The sequence below is a fragment of the Vanessa atalanta genome, chromosome 27, assembly GCF_905147765.1.
Source record: "Vanessa atalanta chromosome 27, ilVanAtal1.2, whole genome shotgun sequence".
Taxonomy (NCBI): Eukaryota; Metazoa; Arthropoda; class Insecta; order Lepidoptera; family Nymphalidae; genus Vanessa; species Vanessa atalanta.
In genome coordinates, this window is record NC_061897.1 from 4,131,754 (window position 1) to 4,156,251 (window position 24,498).

The 24,498-nt window shown below is 33.3% G+C and overlaps 1 protein-coding gene across 1 annotated transcript; it reads right to left on the reverse strand.

The window, feature by feature from the left end:
* Nucleotides 1-1,391: 1,391 nt before the first annotated feature.
* On the reverse strand, nucleotides 1,392-15,964 carry LOC125074198 (spliceosome-associated protein CWC27 homolog). The gene is made up of 11 exons (XM_047685448.1): nucleotides 15,825-15,964; nucleotides 15,543-15,651; nucleotides 15,165-15,265; nucleotides 13,640-13,790; nucleotides 12,305-12,503; nucleotides 11,442-11,572; nucleotides 10,453-10,711; nucleotides 9,338-9,535; nucleotides 6,140-7,000; nucleotides 2,407-2,538; nucleotides 1,392-1,547 (listed from the first exon to the last, which is right to left on the reverse strand). The coding sequence occupies exons 1-11, from the start codon at nucleotides 15,864-15,866 to the stop codon at nucleotides 1,397-1,399; spliced, it is 2,334 nt and encodes a 777-aa protein (XP_047541404.1). The 5' UTR covers nucleotides 15,867-15,964; the 3' UTR covers nucleotides 1,392-1,396.
* Between the last annotated feature and the right edge of the window lie 8,534 nt (nucleotides 15,965-24,498).

The window sequence follows — 24,498 nt, forward strand, 5'->3', positions numbered from 1 at the left end:
CAGCCCGTAAATGTCCCACTGCTGGGATAAAGGCCTCCTCTCCCTTTGAGGAGAAGGTTTGTAGCATATTCCACCACGCTGCTCCAATGCGGGTTGGCGGAATACACATGTGGCAGAATTTCGTTGAAATTAGACACATGCAGGTTTCCTCACGATGTTTTCCTTCACCGCCGAGCACGAGACGAATTATAAACACAAATTAAGCACATGAAATTTCAGTGGTGCCTGCCTGGGTTTGAACTCGAAATCATCGATTAAGATGCACGCGTTCTAACCACTGGGCCATCTCGGCTCAATAAACAATACATTGTGAATAATTTATATTTGTACGTAGGTGTTTCAGTAGTGGTGAAAAAAGGATAAATTACATTTGTCGTAATAATAATTATTATTTTGTAATTATTTTTATGTTGGACGAGAAGATATTCTCACGTACTTACAGACGGCCAAATGGGCCACCTGATGGTAAATAGTCACCCCCACCCCATTAACCATTCCTTACATCACCGGTGCACCACCAACCTTGGAAACGAAGATTTTATGCATTTGGTTACACTTCAAGTCACCCTTGCCGGAACACAACGATACTAAGTATTGCTGTTTGCGGGAAAATATCTGATGAGTGGATGATACCTACACAGACTGGTTAGCAGAAAGTCCTACCAAGTGGTTCTTTCAGCGGTTCTCTTCATATCCGAAGTGTTCCTTTCCAACTTATCTCTCGATAGTAGATCTTATTTCTATCAATAAGTGTACTTCAATTTTCAATAAAGATTTTTGACTTTAACGCGACTGAAGAGATTATCATATACCTCCGTGGTCGAGTAGTGTATACACCGGTTTCCATGAGTACGCCACTCCGATTCCCGGCCGAGTCGATGTACAAAAAGTTCATTAGTTTTCTATATTGTCTTGGGTCTGGATGTTTGTGGTACCGTCGTTACGTCTGATTTCCATAACACAAGTGCTTCAGCTACTTACATTGGGATCAGAGTAATGTATGTGATGTTGTCCGATATTTATTTATTATTATCGCAGGAGGTAATTTACACTACCAGTTTTCAAAATCCGGCCCTGTGTGTGCTGTGAACATTTGAAACTAGTACTGCAGAGTTTTCTGCCCTGAAAGCTATTCAATTCCTAAATTTTATTTTATAATAAATATAATTAATAGTAATATTATTTGTTTGTTTGTATGTATCTTCGGAACTAAAATCCAATTCTAAAAAAAATCACAGATACATAATTCCTCAGGTTTTCTATAGGGTATATTATTATTATACCATGACATATTTTTTATTAATCGACCCACCCCTTGCACGCTCCCTTACAAAATAGGGGCGGGTCAACTAAATAAAACAAATATTTACACTTAGTAAAATAATAATAGAGTAGTTTATTTCTTATTCTTTTTATCGTTTTTGTCTCTCTTTCTCTTATTGATTGGGTTGCGCGGATCGTAGATGTCGAACCAGTCATCGCCTTTCGAGGAAGCGTCCTTGGCAACCACTGAACCCTTATCCTCGAAGCGGAGTGTGTGACCCAACCTGAGAAAAGAGTATTCAAAACATTACTTAAAAAAAGTGACCTCTCGTGGGGCAACTGGTTTTAACAAAGTTGCTCTTGCTATATATATTATGTATGTAAATCAACAACGTAATTCTATGTAAAGAATTTTTTTTTTATTAAAAATCCCGTACTAATTAAAACAACAAATACAATATTATAAAAAACCGTATATAATAGAAAGAGACAGACAGAGATAGAATGAGAGGCAAGATGCTCGGATAATGCTTTTCCTTACGCGACGATTTACAGTTCTATAAAATAATTCATACTCGAAACATTATTATCATTTTATTTAAACAGGATAATAAATACATAATAAAAAAGGATACCTAGTACACGATCGTTAGATTCGAAAAAAAAGCTTTACATCCTCAGTACGGGAATGCACACACTTCTCCATCTGAGAGGTTCTCAACAGAAAAATCAAACAACTTTTTATCGATCCGACCTGGGGTTTGAACCCACGACTCGAGTTCTGCGCCCTTATATTAACAGTTAAGATGTAATAGAGACTATGATAGGCTTTTTCATATATGCAAAATATTACCAGTAGACAAAAAGTTAGAATACTTATTAGCATTAGAATATTATTACAAGGACGAATATAAAATATTAGTAAAAAATAATGGATAAATAGGATGTCCTATGATTATATCAGCCAAAAATAAATAATTACTATGGGGAAAGAACCATTAAATATTATAACCAAAATTATTCAATAGAAGTGTTATGTTAAGACAAAAAAAAATTATATAAGCAGAAAACTGTTAAAGATTAAGTTAAGGGATGTAAAAACTTTTTTTATAATAAATAAAAAAAAAAAACAAAAAAAGTTACCAATCATCAGTGTTGATGTCATCTTCGTCACTGGCCTCTTCACTGGGCTTCTCTTCATCAGCTTGATTCTTCTCTTTAATCGCGTGTAATTTAGTTTTGAATTTCGCCAGAAGTTTCAGCGTGAAATCCTCTCTGAAAAAAAATACAGTGTACCAAACATACTTATCTTCGTAATCATCTAATGATATATAAATGTCTATAAACCTATGTCTGTCACCTCTTAACACTTAAATTGAACCGAAAAAGGTGAAATTCGGTATGGAGATCGTTTGAGTCCCGGGAACGCCATTGGCTACATTTTTTTACCCCTCGAGGGGGTAAAATGGAGCACAACTGTTTGTATATTATAGGTAAAGACTTATAGATTTCAGCTAGTTCGATTATAACCAATATGACTCAGTGGTTAATCAAGCAAGCGTCACTGAATTTAAATGTGCTTAATTTGTGTTTATAATCGTGATGAAACTTGAATGTGGCGACTGAAAAAATCCCTGCACGTGGATCCACCATCCAACGGAAACGCGTGGTGGAATAGACTACAAACGTTTTCCAAAGAATCAATCATAGCTTAGAAATGGTACATTTACAGAACTTTACTATTGTTAGTAAAATAGGAATAAATATCTGAAAATTACAAGCGCCATTTAGTTTTTTAATATGTATTCTAGCATAACCAGTGGCGTAGCTATCGTAGGGTCAGGTGGTGCAGTGCACCAGTGCCCCGGAGCTCAGGGGGCCCTCTAACCTAAGCTTTGAATAGAGATGATGTATGGATTTAGCCTACTAATGATAAGTTCAACTCGCTGTATCCTGTATCCTATTCTTATTCCTAGTTATAATTTTGAAGGGCAATATAAAGTTAAAGATGGAGTAGAAAGGGGGGGTGAGAGCCCGATGATTTTCTATGCACCGGGGCCCTTGCCCACCTAGCTATGCCACTGAGCATAACGACTGATGTCCTGTCTGTTTATCCTGATCCGTCAAACGCTATAGAAGTTATTGCCTTAGCACCATCTCGTGATTGGTTTAAAAACATTTAAGAAAACAATATGAATTTGCCAACTTATCATGTTCCAGTTTAAAAGTGAATGGGCCCACATCTACCAGCATAAGGGACATAACATCTTAGTTACTAAGGATACACTGATGATATAAGGAACTGCTAATGTTTCATACAGTGACAATATTTACAAGCTATGACCACTCAGGTGACCCATATACCAATAACTTTAAATTAACTTTAAAAAAAAAAAATACAAATGTTGAATGTTTGTGTTTCGTCCACTTTGTTCATTCTTATGTAATAAAATTAAGTTATGAATAGTACTAGAGCCGAGATGGCCCAGTGGTTAGGACACGTGCATCTTAACCGATGATTTCGGGTTCAAACCCAGGCAGGCACCACTGAATTTTCATGTGCTTAATTTGTGTTTATAATTCATCTCGTGCTCGGCGGTGAAGGAAAACCTGCATGTGTCTAATTTCAACGAAATTCTGCCACATGTGTATTCCACCAACCCGCATTGGAGCAGCGTGGTGAAATATGCTCCAAACCTTCTCCTCAAAGGGAGAGGAGGCCTTAGCCCAGCGGTGGGAAATTTACAGGCTGCTACTGGAATAGTACTTGCGAGTGTCATGTATAGATTAGATTAACAAATACTGATATATCATTTATCGTGTGTAGGCCCCCCACAAGGTGCAAAAGACCGGACGTTGTGGCGATCTTTGGGAGAGGCCTATGTCCAGCAGTGGACGTCCTTCGGCTGAGATGATTTTTGATTTGATGAGCTGATGATGATTATATATCATTTATGTTTGAGTTTTTCTAGATTAAGGATTAACAAATAAATTACCTTATGTTTATCTTAAAAAATTTATTGATTTTGTTCTTTACCGATCAATCATACTTGGTGGCAGGGCTTCGTTGCTATGTAAGGAATGGTAAATACCTTATACTATGCCATTGTCTATGGACGGTGGTGAAAAAAAAAACCATTTATATATTTAATTTATGAGTCTCCAACCATAGATACAGACTAAATATATATTCCTAAAATTAAACAATATAGAGGTTACGAGTTGTGTGATTATTCAACTATAGAAGATATGCATGCAAAAAAAGTGTAAAGTATGCAAAAAATATAAAAAAGTTAAATGGATTGAGTGGGTGGTACCTACCCAGACGGGCTTGCACGAAACCCTACCACCAAGTGAATATGTTGAAGTAAAAAAAAAAGTCACAGTATCAAGGGACAGATGAATGAATTGTGTATTATGTATACGGTATACATAATATCTCTTATGACTATATGAATAACCCGGGATTAGTAATAATTTCCTCCCCTTACCGATGTCCCAGGTAATAACATATTGAGCTCAACATATAAAATGTCTTATATATAACGGCGAGCCGGTAATATTGTTTGGTTCGGGGTTACCATCTTCGTCATACATGTTCACAAATAATACAACAAATCGATAGGTATATTAGATTGGTATATTTCATTGGCCGCGACCACATCTGTCTTATTCTTCTTGACAACTGACATTTTATGTTTTTCTAACGTGACAAAGAGTGATTGACTTCACTGGCCATCCAGAATCAAATCTCAAAACTAAGAGATTACAATCAAAGTATTTAATTATCTGACGCTGAGACATATATTATGTTACAAATTGAAACATTCCCTGATTATAGACAGTTTAAAACAGAAATAAAATTAGACATAATATCATCATTGTCTATAAAAAACATAACAATTAACATTATAATTAAAAAATATATACCACTGTTTTATGTTTTTAAACATATTTATTTATTTATCCTTTATTGCACCCAAACTAAAAATTACATTATTGCTACACAAAGTTGCAAGAGGTGCAACAGGCGGCCTTATCGCTCAGCAGCGATCTCTTCCAGGCAACCTTTTGGCAGAGGATCAGAATATTTACATATATGGGAAGGGTACAGTAATTTAAGTCATAATATAATACATACATAATATAATATTACACAATACACAGATAACAATAAATATATATACTATAATAAATATTTACATAAATAAATACATAAAATATATATTTAATAATATTACATATATATTTTATATTTATTAATTTAAAATATAATTCATAATTTACAATAAAACATGCTCGGTTTAAGTTAAAATTATAAAACAATACATTTTTGGTAATTGTTTTGCAAATGGTAAGTAGTTTTAAAAATAATATTACGACAGACACAATAGACATAACAACTTCGTTCCTTATTTATATAAATCTATTCACTAACGAAGACACGCCCCTCCACATTTGAATAATTATTTTTTAATAAAACAAACTTACAGTATAACCTACTTTGTATTTTTTTGCTGTCACTACTTTGAGTAATGTCACGCACACTAAGACATCTTATGAGCGCTCACCTATACTAATGCACGCGGATAGTCATTTAAGGCGGGGGCAGGGCTTCGTTATTGAAAAGATCTGTTAGAACATTGACGATGTAGGGCTTGGTTATTATTTATTACAATATCTGTGGACAGTAGTGACCATCATTTGCGAGTCTACCTACCAATTTTAAATTTAAAAAAAATTTATCTACTCTATATCTTTGGTTATCAATAAAGCATATTAAAATTTAAAAATCGAATGTACCAAGCCACAGACGCACAGTCACCGACAGCTGATTCATAAAAACATCATTAAAAATAATTCTAATTATGTGAACTCGTCGAATACATTCGAATTGTTTATTATCGCTTCGTCCCACGGTCCGTAGATATTATCTTTATATATCTGCCACTTCACAAACATCACGGGGCAGTAACCGCTCAGTATCAACACAAAGAATGAAAAATAACACATTAAATTCAACGAAACCGCGTACAAGGAGACTACAGTTAGTGTTAGCGTTACAAAAAATAACGCTAAGAACAATCTCGTGCGTAGAAGCGCTTGGAATAATTGCGGACTTAGTACGAAAAATATAACGGATATCGTTAAAAGTACGAACGCATCGAACGGCGTCGATAGTCGAGAAACGAGACACACCGAAGCGAATATCGCTGCGTTTATCGATAACGATTTCGATACGAACGCCGCCGGGACGTCATAATCGAAAAACATTAGATGTATCAACATCATTATAACCGCCCAAGCGTATATCGTATCTGTACTCACGGTATCTGTCAATGTGTGTAATACAGGAGACAGAATATACCCTATGACTAAGTACACAAGAACTATTTTAAAATGCCTCAAAAACGCCCCACCTTCAACAAGAATATACAATATATAGCACACACACGCAATCGTTATGGATAGATAAATGACTGTATGTGTGTGAATCCATTTATTATGCATGTAAACAAACAAGATGGCGTATAACACACACAAGCATAACCTTAGTACAACCCGAAACGAGCCTAGAACGGCTTGTTTTAAAGTCACTTTTTCAACGAACAAATTCTTCCTTAGGTCTTCTAGGAATTTTCCGTCCGTGTAATTGTCTGGATAGTCATGATTTTCGTAAAGATTCTTCGACCAAACTTTCTTTCTGGGAGTTTTTCGTGTGAACTTTGTTCTGCTTCTGAAAAGGACGCCTTTCTTGAGTACCGTTTCTTGGGTTTCATTTCCTCATTTTTTTTGTATTTACTAACAGCACTAGAACCGTTACTGTGATAATATGTTTTACTACTGTTAATCGGGTTTAATTGTTGAGATATGTTTGTTGATAAGTTACAATTTGCGGTTGTCTTGAGACGTCCGGCATTGAACATTGAATGAGATAGTTATTGAAATAATTCAAATCTAAATAAAACCATATAAAAATACAGAATATAATCCACAGTAACATAAATATATCTTTCTATACTTAAAACATAATTATAGATATGCTTTTCAAGAGGTAAGAAATAAATATAACATGAGAAGTATACGAGCTTAGCTATTTTACTAACGCTAATATTTACATTAGATTACATACATACAGACATACATTAACAGCCTGTAAATTTCCCACTGCTGGGCTAAGGCCTCCTCTCCCTTTGAGGAGAAGGTTTGGAGCATATTCAACCACGCTGCTCCAATGCGGGTTGGTGGAATACACATGTGGCAGAATTTCGTTAAAATTAGACACATGCAGGTTTCCTCACGATGTTTTAATCCATCGCCGAGCACGAAATGAATTAAAAACATTAATTTGTGTTTGACATGACGATCCACATGAAAATTCAGTGGTGCTTGCCTGTGTTCCAGCCCGAAATCATCGGTTAAGATGCACGCGTTCTAACCACAGAATTTGAATTATATCAGGAAAAATGTAGAAATATATGGAAACGAAAATATTTCATTAACGAGATGTATTAATAATTATAAGAGATTAATATACATTATACAAATGTAAAACATGTTTTATAAAAAAAATATAAAAGGAATGGTTTTTTGGGTATAAAAACATGTCCTTAATTAAAATTCACACTTAAACTACGTGATGAGATAACTTTGAGGTGATAGGTAACGTTTTATCGTCGTTGCTTTCCGACTTTAATTAAAAGTTTGGTGTTATTTAAATATTTCATTAATACTTAATTCGAAGTTGATTATTATTATTGATAATTCTTTCCCATCTAACTAGACTAGACTAACGTTTTGCAGGGCAGTGTCGGACTATCAAATTTGTTGGATTATAGAGTAATGCCTGAGAGTAAGTCCCCCAATAGTACGGACTTCTAACAAAAGAGTACCTTGTAATCCGAAAAATGACACATCCAATGATAAGATTCTAGTAGTCAAATTCAAACTAAGCAATCAGAATTAAAACGAAAAACGCGTCGAGCACAATAGTGGTGTCGCACAGGTTGTAACCTGTGCATTATCTACATAGATAATATCAAAGTCAAAAAAATATTCAATAGTAGTAGAATTTTCTTGGTGGCAGGACTTTGTGCAAGCCCGTCTGGTTAGGTACCACCCACTCATCAGATATTCTACCGCTAAACAGCAGTACTCAGTATTGTTGTGTTCCGGTTTGAAGGGTGAGTGAGCCAGTGTAACTACTGGCACAAGGGACATAACATCTTAGTTACCAAGGTCGGTGACGCATGGCTGATGTAAGGAATTGTTAATATTTCTTACAGCGCCATTGTCCCAGTTGCTTGTACGGGCTTGCACAAAGCCCTACCACCAAGTAAAATATACGATCACATATACGATCAAGAAGCTTGGAATCTGTACAGGACATATAATTGTAGATATATGATTATTACATCGGCACTAACTTTATATTAAATCTTAAAATATATAAAAATAGAGTTCAAAATAACTTTTTAAAACGTTTTTGAAACTGTACAGTATAAAACAAAGTCGCTTGTCGCCGTCTGTACGCTTAGATCTTTTAAACTACGAAAGTGATTTGAGTGCGTCTTTCATTAAGAAGCAGAGCGATTCAAGTGAAAAGTTTATATGTATAATAAATACATATATATATTTTTTCCTATATATGCGCAGCCTGTAAAATTTCCCACTGCTGGGCTAAGACCTCCTCTCCTTTCGAAGTCCAATGCGGGTTGGTGGAATACACATGTGGCAGAATTTCGTTGAAATTCAACAGGTGAGCAAACCTGCTTGTAGACACAGCACACAATGTCTACAAGCAGGTTTGCTCACGATGTTTTCCTTCACCGCCGAGCACGAGATGAATAATAAACACAAATTAAGCACATGAAAATTCGGTAGCTGTCTGGGTTTGAACCCGAAATCATCAGTTAAGATACACGCGTTCTAACCACTGGGGCATCTCGGCTCCCTATTTTTTCTTTTCAATATAACTGTTGTTTACAGTACTTTATTGTAAGAAACAAGTACACACACACACACACAAACTCTTGTTTTTTTTCTATATATAAACAGATAGACATGTACTCACCTAGCCGCTCCTTTCTTTGGTATCTTCTCTTTCATCTTTTTATATTTTTCCTGTTCCTCTATAAACTTCTTATACATCTCGTTTTCTTCTTCCAACTTCTTACTGTCACTGGGCTCTTCTTTTTTATCTTCTTTCGGTTCTTCTTTAGCGCCTCGCATTTCCTTTCTGAGTTTCTTTATTTCATTTCTTATACGATCTCTGGAATTAATGTTATCGATATTAACGGATCTGAAGGTACGAGTATTCTTTTTCTGGGTGGTACAGTCTTGTGCAAGGATATCGTCTGGGTAGGTTCTATCCACTCATCAAACACTTTACCCCCAGCAATAATTATTACCGTTGAGTTTCGGTTAGAAGATGATCCAGTGTAACGACATATACAAGAGACATAACATTTTAGTACCCAAGTTTGATGGCGTATTGGTGATGTAAGGAATGGTTAATATTACTAACAACGTTAATGTCTATGGGTAGTGGTGACCACATACTATCATAAAATATATATCGATACTAATACTAGTATCTGCCGCGGCTATTGTAGCGTGTGAAGGGCGAGGCGTACGTTAGGTACATTTTTCTGTGTTATAAATGTGCTTTTCCGGGATATTCCATTTATAATGTTAATATATTTATATACTGACTGATTCATTGGTCTATTGGCTAGATAGGCTAAAGATCCCAAGGTGATGGGCCTCAGCTCAGGCCGATAAAGAACTTTTCGCTTTTTCTGACAAACAATTCTTAGTGACATTCTCTCTGCTTCGGAAAGCAGGAAAACTCGTTGGTATTGTACCTGAACTCTTTCCAGTTGCGTCGGATTTGCCGTCCCATCGGATTATGATGAGATGAGATGATGAGAGTGTGAGAATAGAGCACCTATTGGGCACACACTTGTACACTATAATATTTACTGCACCGTTGGTTAGTCTTCCTTAATATTGGCCGCCGTGTCCAAAATCATCATAAATATTGTACTATAACCTCTCCTTCAATCCTCCGTCAATAGACCCCCACCCCCCCACTAGTATTATTATATAATTAGTGGCACTTCGAAGTTACATCCATATTAAATTATTAAGAACGTTACAATCACGAATTTCTTATAAATATGTTACCTCTCTTTCGCTCTCTCCATATCCTTCTCTTTCCCGAGATAATACTCTTCATCGTCGCTCTCTTTCTTTCTCTTACTGTCTTCCTCGTCTTCAACTGGACTCTTCCCTCTCTTTCTCCCACTACTTCCCTCTTTTTCCTGTGCTGTTTCTTTATTCTTCAACTTTTCCCGTATATTACTAACTGCTTGTGCTGTTTCTTCTCTCTTCTGATCGTTTTCTTTGCTCGATTGTTCTTCTTTTTCATTTTGTTCTTCTAATTCTGTAAATTCAAATAGCGTTCTAAAAGAAATTGTCTTATACTAGTCTGTCGTGGCCTATCTCTAATGTCCGTTTGGTACTTTTTCTATTATTTAAATGTTGAAAAGTTATTAGCAGTTTATAAGCCTTAAAGCCTAAGCTAAGAAGAGTCCTTCTTCTGAGAAGCTTATTTCATTACGCTTTTCCATTTTTTTTTTTTTAAAGTTGTGGTAGGGCAATTGTGCCACCTGATGGTTAGTGGTTTGAGTGGTAACGATTGGAACCACCAGATATCGGGCTCAGTAAGAAAAATTAAACAGTCCCTTAATCGCCACTGGGCTATAAATCTTGGGAACTACAATTTATGTGCCTTGTACCTGGAGTTACACTGAAGTCAGGACGAGCACCAATCTATACTTATAACACGTCCCGACCGACTGATTCATCATCGCCAATCATAAACTATTAAAGTTAGAACCATGAATATTGATGACTAAGATCGTTTTATTGAGTACCCACCCACTAAGGTTTTTTTAAAATTATACCCCTCAGGGGGTGAAATACAAAACAATGTGGTATACAAAAGGGGGTCTTAAATTGACGTAATATAAGTGAATCTGTAAATATATTCAACTTCCACGCGAGTAAAGCCGCGGGCAACCGTTAGTTATTATGTAAGTAAATAAGTCATATTTTGCACGAGAGCGTCATACCATCGACAGATATACCACAATATTAGAAGAATTAATTACCCGCAGCAGTCTTCTTGCTTAACTTGGGATCTTCTAGAAGATCGTGCGTCGATTTCGGTTTCCCTCTGAACTCTTGGGCCTCACCTTCATCTTCCTCCGCTTCTTCTCCGAATGATAGAAGCCCAAAATTTCTATTTTGATTAAATTAAAATTGTTTTAGTACATTAATTATTTTATACGTCTAGATAGACAAAGCTGATAACGCGTCGAAATAAACAGTTATCAACTGTTAACCACTACTTTCTTAAATGTGATTCAACTTCATGTTTACTGGTGTACAATAAAGAGTATTTAGATTTTCTTTTTTAGTAATCGCGATAGTCTATCTGGATCTATTAAACAGTTCATTCGGAGACATTTAACGGTTACTTACGCTCTTCTATAAGTAAGCACGCTAACATAAAACATATAAGTACCTTTGTCACCTCTGTTTGTCAATAGATCTCTTTTACTTAAAACTGACTTACATTATTGCCATCATAAAAAAATTAGGCGAATTTCGATCAATGGGAAAACTAATATATTTCACTGAGGATAACGAGGAGTGCGATTAAACAACCATTAAATGTCCTTGAGTGTGGTGTGTGGTACATAAGACTTTGTCTTGAAAGTTGTATCTGTGATTGAAATTATAAAAAAAAAAAACTTAATTATTTTTTCCTTACAAATATTAGTATGTATGTATGTATGAATCGATTTCAGTATTCAGTAACATATAGCATACAAGTTATCGCCCTCAGATTCGCTCGCGTTGTAGGGGACTGAACTTCAAGTTTTTGTCATAAAAAATCTAATAAATTTATTAAAAGTAAATTTGTTTTGTTAATAATATTATATTGTGTATTGACATAATTTAAACTCACTTCACCCCTTGTCTCTCCTTCTTTTTCTTTTTAGATTTGTCCGCATCTTGATCCAGGGGTTTCTCTTGCACCCTCGGCACGATATCAGTGAAAGGGTTAATTAATACTAGAGTGTTTATTATCTTGTGGGGGTGTTCAGGTTTTTCATGGGGGCCTATTAGACCTTCGGACAACTTAAGAACATTGTAGATTGTATCACCTGAAAATAAAGATTAATTTTATTTTGTTGTATTACTTTTTATAATATAATACAGATTATAAACTGTAGAGATAATACTCGTTGACTATCATTCATGATATTTGTAAATTTAATCGTATTTGATTGACATAAACTTGTATTTGAATGTTGAAAACAACTAGTGAGTTTCTTGCCGGTTCTACTCGGTATATTAAATTCTGGAATACAACGATGATTCATGTTCTTGGAATATCCTCCTTGAATATAGTATTTTAATTTAGATTAACCAGTAATTTAGATTACAATTTTATATGTACATAAAAACTTGAACATTAGACATATTATTTATTATTATATTGGCAATATTCTTTGTTTTGGAGAATCTTGTTAATTTGGTAAACCCATAATTTACATAAACCCATTTCTTCAATGATAATAATCCAAGACATCCTTCTGAACTAACCTACTGAGCTGGATATACTATCAGAGATATACCCTTTTTTATTCTTTCATTCTCAAAGTCCATATTGCAGGACCAATGGCGTTATTTACTTTCAGAGGAATGGTAATATAAACACAACAAATTCTGGGCTACTATTGAGTATATTTAAATCCAAGCTCCCTTAATTAGTAACCTTATTAACTAGCTGTTAGACACAGTACGCATGGTTCGAGCAAGAGTCATATTATTGTATTTATCCCCCCCCCCCCCACTTCTTAGACGTTAGTCATATTTAGTTTATTTATTAAGGCGCGAAAAAAATTGTATGAATGCCAACATCTACTGATTTGCGGATATGATGAGGATAACATTCGGTACTTAGGTGACGTTAATACCAAATATATACAAAAAAAAACTTATCCTATATTGGTGCATTCGCAAAATATTCTTTTTAATACGGTGTCGTTATTACGAAATTCCAGAACATTCTATCTATTTCATAAATTTATTTCTACTATACTAATTAATTTCACAAAAAGTACAATAAAATCGAATTTGATAAATATGACATAAAGTCTAAATGTACAGTTAAAAGGTTAAACATGGGAACTAAGAATTAATAAGAACTTGAATGCACCAATATATGTTAGGTTAGCTTTTAGTTAACCCAACAAGTGAAATAAAATGTAAAATGAAAAATAGTCTTGATACTTACCAGTAACTTTTCCAAATATTGTATGTTTGTTTTGTAGTTCCGGAGTAGCTGCTAGAGTGAAGAAGAATTGTGAACCGTTATCATCTTTCCCTGCATTTGCCATCGCCACCAATCCTCGACGGTTGAAGCGGAGACGAGAATGGAACTCATCCTGACATCAAAAAAATATTCAACTTAGATAAAAAAGTGAGGAACTAATTCTTTTCGACTTTCATGCAGGATATATTATATACATTTTTTGTATTAAACTAACATAACTTTGTATTTTAAATGTTGGAAATTAGTAACTACTGATTTTATTACCGGTTCTTCTCGACAGAATCTACATTCCAAAACCGTGTTAGCTTCACTTGATATAGTTTTCAAAAGTGCTTGTAAAAGCCTACTTGAATAAAGTCAATTTTGATTATATAGGGTTTATATTAGTTTTAATTATACTCGCCATTTCAATTTCTTTTTATGGTTACCGTTAAAGATATTTATTACTTAAAAAAATTATGTTTCACTTACTTGAGTTTTAACAAAACTTAATATTCTTATTCCTAACTTTGACAATCACAATTAATTTATGATTTTAAATATTTTATTTTGACTATTAAAAAAAGGTGCTACACAATACCACTATAACAATTCAACCCTCAAATTAGTAACCAATAATATTGAATAGCAAAATTAACAAATAATAATTGATAACCTCCTCCTTTTTGAAGTTGGTTAATAAGGAATGCAAAACTTTGTAAACTTTTATGTAATAAAATTGTTCTTACATATTATTTTAATAGCAATTATTATTTTTATTTAATTATATTTTATTGTGTTCGTTTAGGTTATGTGGGTTTACAAAGAGTCTACTACTATTATACCTTCAGAACTAAACTGAGCTTATCGGCACAAATAAAAGTCAGAAAAAAGCAAAAGGAATGCAAACTCATCATCACAGTGTATAAAAATCAGTACACAGGCCCATTTACTTTAGTTTAATAATGTTGCATTATTAAAAAAGTGGTTTTTAATTTGACCTTTGAACCTTTTGTCTCTTTGGGCTTTTGATGTAGAATATTATGAATATTGTTTTACACAAGCGATACGTTTTTCTAGTGGTTTTTATACAAAAATGTATTCATAAATAAAAGTACAGTTTAATTTGCGAGTCTATTGTCATACACATCTCTAGTATAGATTAAAGACTAAGTTGAATCAAAAAATTTTGTCTTCGAAATACCAGGCAAATATTAGATTTAAATTAGGTTATCATTGTCTTTAAAGTAAAAAATTCAAGCCATTTTGGCACTTAAACTCTTCCTTTCCGTTCACAATATATAGTTTATGTATTGGTAGCTAGAAAATAAATAAATAAACTATTGTGAACTAAATTTTTCGAATAACCTAAACCAATAGTTGTTCGGGTATGCACTACATCCCACTACATCCCTAGTAAGTGGAAAAGCTTTTAGAGACATATTCTTTAAATATTTTTAACATATATCATGTAACATACAATAAATAATGAAATATATATACTTACTTTAAATGGTTCACCATACACTGATTCTCCTCCTGTACCATCACCATTTGGATCACCGCCTTGCACAATAAAACCTGGCACTACTCTGTGGAATATCGTACCTGAAATCATTAAGCCAAAAATTAATGTTTTTCACTTTTATTATATTTAATGACAACCATTTCAACAATATAAATGTCTAGAACTATTATTGACAGAGAATAATAATATGTATTTAATTTTTAAATTATTTTTTTATTTAGTATTTATGTAAACAAGGTATTGATGTATTAAACTTAATGCGTAGATTCCTTGTACTGATTTTATTAATTTTACTATTAAAATAATAACTTTTAAACCATTATTAATTTTTATATTTTTCTTTTATTTAATATTTACCATTGTAATAACCCTCTAAACAAAGTTGTATAAAATTCCGTGACGCTTTCGGCGTTTCCTTCGTCCATAATTCAACATCTATATCACCAGCTGTGGTTTTTAAAAGCACCTGAAATCATGAAACGATAAATAAACTGTATATTAGTTGTGTAATGTATAAATTGTTTATTTTTTTACAGGTTAAAAGGAAAAGGAATGAATCTTCAACCGAATCCGGATAAATTCATATTTAGTTGTATACAATACAGGACATGAATCTAGAGTATGTTTTAGGTAAATTACCTTGCCAAGCGCAGGTGGTTCTTGAATATAAATATTACTCATTTTAATGTATACTTTAAGTCTTTAATAATAATAATATCATATCACAGTCATTTAATGTTAGTAGCAACTGAGTTCGAAGAGTTTACTTGATAAGCAAAATAATGTTTATGTCAAAAATTCAATAACCAGAAGTGACAGACACAATGAGAATTTAATGTTGTCAGTGTCAAATATTATGTCAAAGCGTAATCGGTTCCTCGCAACATCTATAACAATATTTAAAAAAAAAAACTTGTTTAATATTTTTAAATAAAATAAAATTATATTCTTATTGAAAAATCAACAAATTTATTATTTTGGTAAGAACATTGCTAATGTTGAATTTTGTGTCGCTTATTAAAAAAAGTATTTTAATTGTAATATGTTTTAATAGTACACAATATATAATATAGCCTTATAGTTATTATTTTAATATATAATATACATATAGTGTTATTTTAATAGTATATCTTTCCAGGCGTTACATTTTAAAATAAAATGTCTTTCTGCTACTTTTTAGACTTTATTAAATATATTATTAATGATGTTTTTATCTACATAATATAATTACTAATGAACTTTAGCCGACGTCAATCAAAAAAAAAAAAATTTTTATGATGCAATCAAAAAACAAAAGTAAGGAATTCTATTTTAAAGATATTTTAATTAAATTGAATGAGCCCAACTATAAGTTTTCTATCAGTTATTGTTAAAGGAAACCACGTTATTATTTGATCTCGATTCGTATTTTGTTTAACAAAAAAATATTAAAAAGGTGATTTAAAAAGTGAACACGAACAAAATCAAACTAACCAATGACCTTGAGACGAAGGAATTATACAATAATTGTTAGCCTTTGCTGTGGTCAAAGAATAAAGCTATTGTTGCTATATGTAGTACACTTTCTACTTAAATACGTAGAATCAATTAATACCTACGTTAATCATTTTTACGCGCCTACGCTTTGATCTGTCATAAATAATATTTGAAATTAATTAATAAGAACAGTTAGATATTTAAAATGTATGTAATTAAAATTAAGTATTTAGAAACTACAATGATTAATTTATGCACCTTTTTACAAGTGTCAGTTTTAATACGCGAAATTCGCTATTTTTTTACATGATTTTATATACCTTTGCAATGTTTATTCGCTTAGGTTCAAATCTTGCAAGTTTAAATAGGTCCACTTGCTATTATCCGACGGAGTTCCCATGACGACGTGTTTTTATGAAAATCATGATTTGATTGTCAGAGCAAAAAAGAGTAAAAAACTTGTACTCTTTTAAAATTGATGGGAAAGAATTGATTGAAACAATCAAGTTTCTTGCCGAATCTTCTCGGAAGAATTTGTTGTTCCACGAATTTCTTGCTTTAAACGATCGTGCTACCTCACGCTACCTACACATGTTTGTACTTCAAGATTCCAAGTAGTGAATGTTGGGGTTCCTCAGGGTTCTGTACTTGCTCCCACACTCTTTCTTTTGCATATCAATGATATGCTTAACCTTGGTAACATACATTGCTATGCAGATGATAGTACAGTGCTACCACGGGTGGTACCACGGACGCGTAATAATAATACCTGCGTTCTCTCGGCACAATCGTGAGCTAATACCACTTGCCATCAAGTGGAGTGGACTCATTTGCCTACCCCGAAGTTACACAAAAGCTAAAGCGTGATAATATTTAACTTGTAACCTATCTTAAAAATGGGCTATCCTATTGCAATTTTATTTTTGTTCCAATTCAGATTGATAGTTCCAGAGTTCAATGCGCACGAAAAAATTCTTCTGCTTTATCATATCGTTATTTATTGTTATTAATTACATTTGGTCTATTAATTTAGTTTGTCCATACGATAGTTGTGTTTCAGAAAAGTGTTATTCGCACAATCTTTAACCTAGGAAACAAGAATAATTAAGGCATAAACTTCAAGAAAATAATTTACTTGGTGTTAGCGCTCTGGATACAATCCACACACCAGACATTCTACTACAAAACAGCAAAAATATAGTATTGTTTAGTTCCAGTTAAAAGTGAGCCAGTATAACTACAGGCAAAAGGGCACCGGTGATATAAGGAGTTATATTACCACTGGGTAAGCATGGACCATCAGGTGACAAATTTATCTATCCGCCTGCATATTTCATAAAAAAAAACAACTATATAATAAAATCCAAATGCAACGCAATATAACATTGGTTAGCCTTATAAAAAGCCTATTCATTATAAATAAAATGCTTTAAAGATAAATTTTATATGCTATTTATATGATACTAGCTACCCGTACAACCTTCGCACAGATAAAATAAGGGTTTACGAGTATATATATAAAATTTTTGGATTGAAAAACAATCATACAAAAAAAAAATCGAAAAATTCTGCTACGAAAGCCTCTCCAAAAATTCTTGGCTTATCTCTACTATAATAAACATGTATTATACACTTAAACCTTTCTCTTGAATCACACTCTGTTTATTGATGAAAACCTCATTCAAATCCGCTGCGCAGCTTAACAGATCCAAGCGTACAGACGGCGAGAAGCGACGTTGTTCATACTATGTAGAGATATAAACAGTCGTAAGTCACTGTAATTTCTAAGCTCTATATAAATCTTGTTTGCGATAACGAGATAATATCGATAACATTGAAATGTCAAACTGAGGTTGATAAATAACTATCGACTTTTGTTTTCGATGTATCGTTTATCGATTTTAATTAATGATTAATTATAATATCGTTTTAAATTATTCGTGCGTGTGGAATTTAAGTGTTTCAAAGATTAGGTATGTAGGTGTCGCACTACTGGGCTCAGGCCTCTCACTTTGAGGAGGCTTGGAGCTTATTTCATCAAGCATCAGCTCAGTTTAGTGGATACAAATGTGACAACATTTAAATTTAATATATGCAGATTTAGTCATTATGTTTTCCTTCGCCGCCAAGCAAGAGATAAATTATAAAAACAAATCAAGTATATGAAAATTCAGTGGTCCTGAATTGTCCGCAATCGTTAGTTAAGGTGCACGTGTTCTAACCACTAAGCAATCCCGATTTTAGCGGCCGTAATTCTTAAAAACTTTCTCATATCGAATGAGATTATTTTCATTTCTGTTAATGAAAATTATCTTAATTTATTGTACTTTTTTTAATTAAATAGGCGGGTAAATATACCATTTAATGGTAAGCGGTCACACCGCCCATAGATATTAAGTCCATCCTTGGGAATTAGCTCACCCTTCAAACCTTCAAAACAATATTGCTGCTTGCCGATAGAATATATGATGGGTGGGTGGTACCTACCCAGACAGGCTTGCAGCGAAATTTCTTTATATAGTTTAAAAAAAAAAATCTCTCTCAGATTGGTTTGTCTGGTAGAGATGGCTAATCAACCATAAGTCAGCCCGTTGTACAACATACAAAATAATTGCTTATATTTTTGTTTTGAGCAATTTTTTTTTTGTCTTTAATCCTAAGATCTCTGTATTTTTGTTTGTAGTGTTAAATAAAGTATTAACAATAACAATTAACAATAATAACACAACGATCCAGTTGCGGTTTGGTCAATGTAGGAACGGAATACAATTAGAATCGTATCATCTATCTATACATATAATAAAATTGGAGTGTCTGTACTAAATGCATATGTATGTATACACGGTACATATACCTAAATAACATTTTTTACAATTTTTGCTGTCTGTCTATTTGTTCCGGCTAATCTCTGGAACGGCTGGACCGATTTTGACTGGACTTTGACTGGCAGATATCTAATTTAATAAGGAGTAACTTAGGCTTAGCTTACTTTTATTTTAGAATTATATGTAAAATAATAATAAAGTCACGCTTTTTATTAAATTAAAACGCGCACGAAGTCGCGGGCACAGCTAGTATAATGTATAAAAGTGATACAGAGATACCAGTCGCGGTCCAAGGTAACATGATCTCCAAAAATCGTATTCGTCAAATTGAAAACCTTCAAAAATATTACCAAAGTTACTAAATTAATATAGAATTTATAAGTTTTTCGTAAATTCGAAGTCATAATACATCTAATTGTTAAGTCGCTAAAAAAGTGGCGGAGGCAAGCACGATCGCCACAGATATCTGAAATATAATTAATCAACTGGTCAATACGAATAGAATTTGACTCACTTGACCTCCCCTCCGTATTTAATAAACTCGACCTCTCCCCCCAATCTTCAGACGCAATGTCTCCTGAGAGACACTTTTAGATGTTACTTAAATAAGTAGTACAATAAAAAAAATACACGTGGTCAAAAATCAAGGAACGACCAGGGGATGAGAGATGATGGTTATTGAAATAAATTGAACAAAAACATAGTTTCGTTGATAATCAAATCAAATCAATTTTATTTAAGTAAACTTCACAACGAAGCGTTTTTGAATCGTCGATATTAAAAAACTACCACCGTATCGGAAAGCAGCCTCCAGCGAGAAGAAACGGCAAGAAACTCGCATAGTTTCTCTTTTCTCTGTTTATTTTTTACAAAAATTAGTGTCTTGTGATGGAACCCGAGCCTAAATCCAGGCGTTTTTATCTAAAAAGTACTCATTTAATGAATAATAAGACTTATTTATTAATTTAGTCTTAATAAACTTTTTGAATTTCGTAAATGGTAAATTGGTTACATTTCCCGGTATCTTATTATTATATATGCATATACCATTGCCCAAAAACGTTCTCTGTGCCGTATGCAAACGGAAAGTAGGGGGGGGGTGGTGTTTACAAGTTTATAATATTACAATAACGGGTTTATTATTATAATAATACTAGCTGTACCCGCGACTTCGTGCGCATTTGAATTGAACAAAAAAAATATTGTTCAATAACTTATTAATTATGTATTAGGCAGCTTTTGTGATTGGTGGAAGAAACCCAACGTGACGGCAGAGTGGTAACACGCGCGAGGGCTGTGCGCGGTTCTGGACAGTATTTGGACATTGCAGCGTGACTTTATTTTATATATAACTCTAAATTATTTTTATTTATAACTAGCATAACGTCAGGAGTCGTCCAGTCTTTATGTATTGACATATAAACAGCAGTAATTACGTATTATATCAGCGTCTTCGCAGATAAAAAAAAAAGTTCTGCTCATGCGTCAATACAAGATAGGTTAGATTAGGTTAAGTATTATTTATCACATATATATACTAGCTGTAAAAGTCATTGCTGTCGCCTAAATTACTCCTTATTACATCAGCTATCTGCCAGTGAAATTCCCGTCAAAATCGGTTCAGTCGTTCCAGAGATTAGTCAAACAAACAGACAATATTTGTACATTATGTTATTGTGGTATAATATGTTCCGTATACAAATACATATGCATTAAGTAAAAAGCAGTTATTTTAATATTACAAACAGACACTCCAATTTTATTACATGTACAGATATAGCAACGAAGTATATGGGATCATAAGGAAGTAGAGGATGGTGTCCCATGTCGGGATAAGAGGGTGTCATAGAGTTTGTCGTTACGGTAAACGATTCGGTTTTACAAAAAACATTCTAATGAGAAGACAGCTATTACTTTTTAATAGGGTTCTTAGGACTTTACTTGGATGCAGGGCTTTGTGCAAGCCCGTCCGGCTAGATACAACTCATTATACTGCCAAGCAACAATACTTATTACTGTTGTTTTTTTGGTTTCAAGGGTGAGTAAGCCAGTATAACTACGGAACGAAGAAAAATATAAAATGTAAAAAGTCAGCTTGAAGTCCAGCAAAGATCTGCTGATGTTCAGTAAAAATTTAAAACGCCAAAATGTATTAAAGTAGAATTTAAAAAATTCACGGGCAACTGTGATCTAGTGGATGTTGTTAAATTAAATTAAAAAAAAAAACTACAGGCACAAGGGACAAGTTAATATCTTACTTCCCAAGATTGTGAGCGCATTGGCGTTAGAAGGAACATTTTTTTTTTACTTCATCAATGATCACGGACAGTGTTGATAACTTACCATCAGGCGTCTCGATTGCTTTTTTAAAAAAAAAAAAAAACAAACAAACAAACAAAAGAGGTTTTTATCATCGACAAACCATTAGTATTATGCTAGTTATATATGACTATATTCACCTGCCAAAACACAAAGTATATTATAATACTATCATAGTGTAAGTGAGCGGGTCGCGCATACCGTTCCGAGGTCGTATTAAATTTAAATTTTTAGAATTCGTTTGTTAAATGTGAAAAAACCCTTAAATTTTACTTTGTCAATTAAATGCGTCATTAAGATTAAATTTAAGAGAATTATGGAAGAAGAAGACATGTTGCGCCGACCCCAAATAAAATTGGGATAAGGGCAGGAGGGATAAGGGAGGGATGATGATTAAGATTAAATTTTATTGTTTGGTTTTTATGGTATTGCTTCGAATTTTTTATGCCATCGTCCCAAAGATCGCAAATAATCCACTGCTGGGATGTAACCTCCTCTACCCTTTGAGGAGATCACTCGGTATGCCAAGATTTGTGTGTAATTTTTTTTAATTTATTTACTTAGTTAAAACACCATCGGCACATTCAAAAATACATTAATATATTACTATTATTTTCTTTATGTAGTGGAAGCTTTGAGCAAGCTTGTCTGGGTAGGTACCACCCACTCATTAGATATTTTACCGCCAAACAGCAGTACTCAGTATTGTTGTGTTCCGGTTTGAAAGGTAAGTGAGCCAGTGTAACTACAGGCTCAAGTGAATTAACATCTTAATTTATAAGGTTATGGTGTATTAGCGATGTGTGGACTGGTTAAATTGTCTAACAGTGCTAATATATACGGGTGGTACTGACCACATACCATCAGGCCCACCTGCCCGTCCCCCTATCTATATTACAAAAAAGTGCATACTTCAGAATATTCTCTTTTACCGCCGAGCACGATGAATTATAAATACAAATTAAGTTAAAATTCAGAGGCACTGCCCGGAATCGAACCTGCAATCCTCGGTTGTCCAAGGTTGTAACCGCTAGGCCGTCTCGACTTTAATATAATACAAATAAAAATTTATAAAAACACCTAAGCAATACTATATTATTGACATACGGAATACTCGACATTGAAACATAGTTCGTTCTTAACAGATTTTTTTTTTTATTTCACAAACTGACATGTTTAAGTTGAAATAAGTAAGAGGTCGATCTCGTATCTCGGTGCAGTAGGTTAAAACTACTTTCAGATGTAATGTTAGAAACATTCTAAGGTTAAACGAATGTTATTATTATGAAAAAATCCTTCTTTTTTTTAATTGTATCAATCTGTCCAGATTATTTATTATATGTGCAAAAGTAAATCTGTCTGTCTGTTGTTGTTTTACGGTCAAACCACGTGAAATTTGGTGTGAAGCAAGCTTGTACCCTAAGGAAGAACAAAGGATAATTGTGCCTAACTTTTAAAAATTCTTACATAAAAAGTTACTTTACTTACTTTTAATACATAAGAAAGAAGGAGCAGCGTGAAATAGGTATAAATAAATCATTTATTCGATATTTACGCATATTAAGAATGGAATAACGTGAGCAACTTTTGCCGTTTAAATAAAATTAAAAAAAACAACATGTATTGACGTCTTTGAAAATATCACTGACCTTTCGTAAAATTTCCCGCTAAGTTACGCCCATTCTTTTCGAACCTCGGTCAGTTTTGTATCAAACTAGTGCGTTCATTAATAATGCTTCGATGAAATAAATACTCGATTTAAAGATTCAAAGCTACAACGTTACTGAACGCGATGGTGAGCTGGTGACGTTTATGGTTGTATACCATATGAAGATACTGGTTCTCCTTTAATCGTATATGCGACATTACCAGCTACAAGAAGACAACTAGCATGATCTTGTGGATTTATCCCGTATATTTTTTTAATGGACTATGTATGTTTTTATGCACGTGTTAAAATAGTAATAAATTACAATGACATAATAATAATCTACTTATTAATAATAAAATTATAATGATTACTATGATAAAAGTAATTTCTGTAATTAAAAATAAACATTGTAATATAAAATGATGTGTGAAGTTTGTCTACGTCTATAGCTTGACATTTATTTGACAGTTTAGCGAGCAACTTCATCGTGTACAATAGTTTTCGTGTCACCCTTTGTGCTGGCGTCATAAAAATCACTCTAATTTTTTTAAAACGTGACAAAGGTAATAACTGCAGATTTATATTTTGAAAAAGGCAACTTTTTTTTTGTTTACAAAGCTGCTAATTTTTTGCCAGGCATTAACAATATAATTATTAAAAAAAATATGTATTTAGCAAAAAGTTTCACAATCAAAATATTGATAAATGTCATGCCATTGCCGTAAATCTCCCTCTGCTGGAGAAAGACCTGCTTAACTTTTGAGGAGAAGATTTGGTGACCAAACAACAATATACAATTCTTGTAACACTTTTAAGTCATTGAACGTTTAAATACATTATCTGTTCTAATATTATAAATCCGAAAGTAACTGGGTCCGTCTGTCTGTCTGTCTATTAACCTTTCACGGCCAAACCAATTGGAATCAATGTAATTATACATATAAGAAACAAGTTCGAACCCCAACGAAGGACAAAGGCTACATTTTATACCTAACACCTGCAGCCACGGAAAACAATTTTTTTTTATAGAGCGTAGATTAAG

Coding starts and splice junctions, on each gene's coding strand:
- LOC125074198 (XM_047685448.1), bottom strand. CDS start 15,866: ATGAGTAATATTTATATTCAAGAACCACCTGCGCTTGGCAAG. Junction 10,712..11,441: donor AAGCAAGAAGACTGCTGCGG/GTAATTAATTCT, acceptor TTGAATTTACAG/AATTAGAAGAACAAAATGAA. Junction 7,001..9,337: donor CCAAAGAAAGGAGCGGCTAG/GTGAGTACATGT, acceptor CGTCCTTTTCAG/AAGCAGAACAAAGTTCACAC.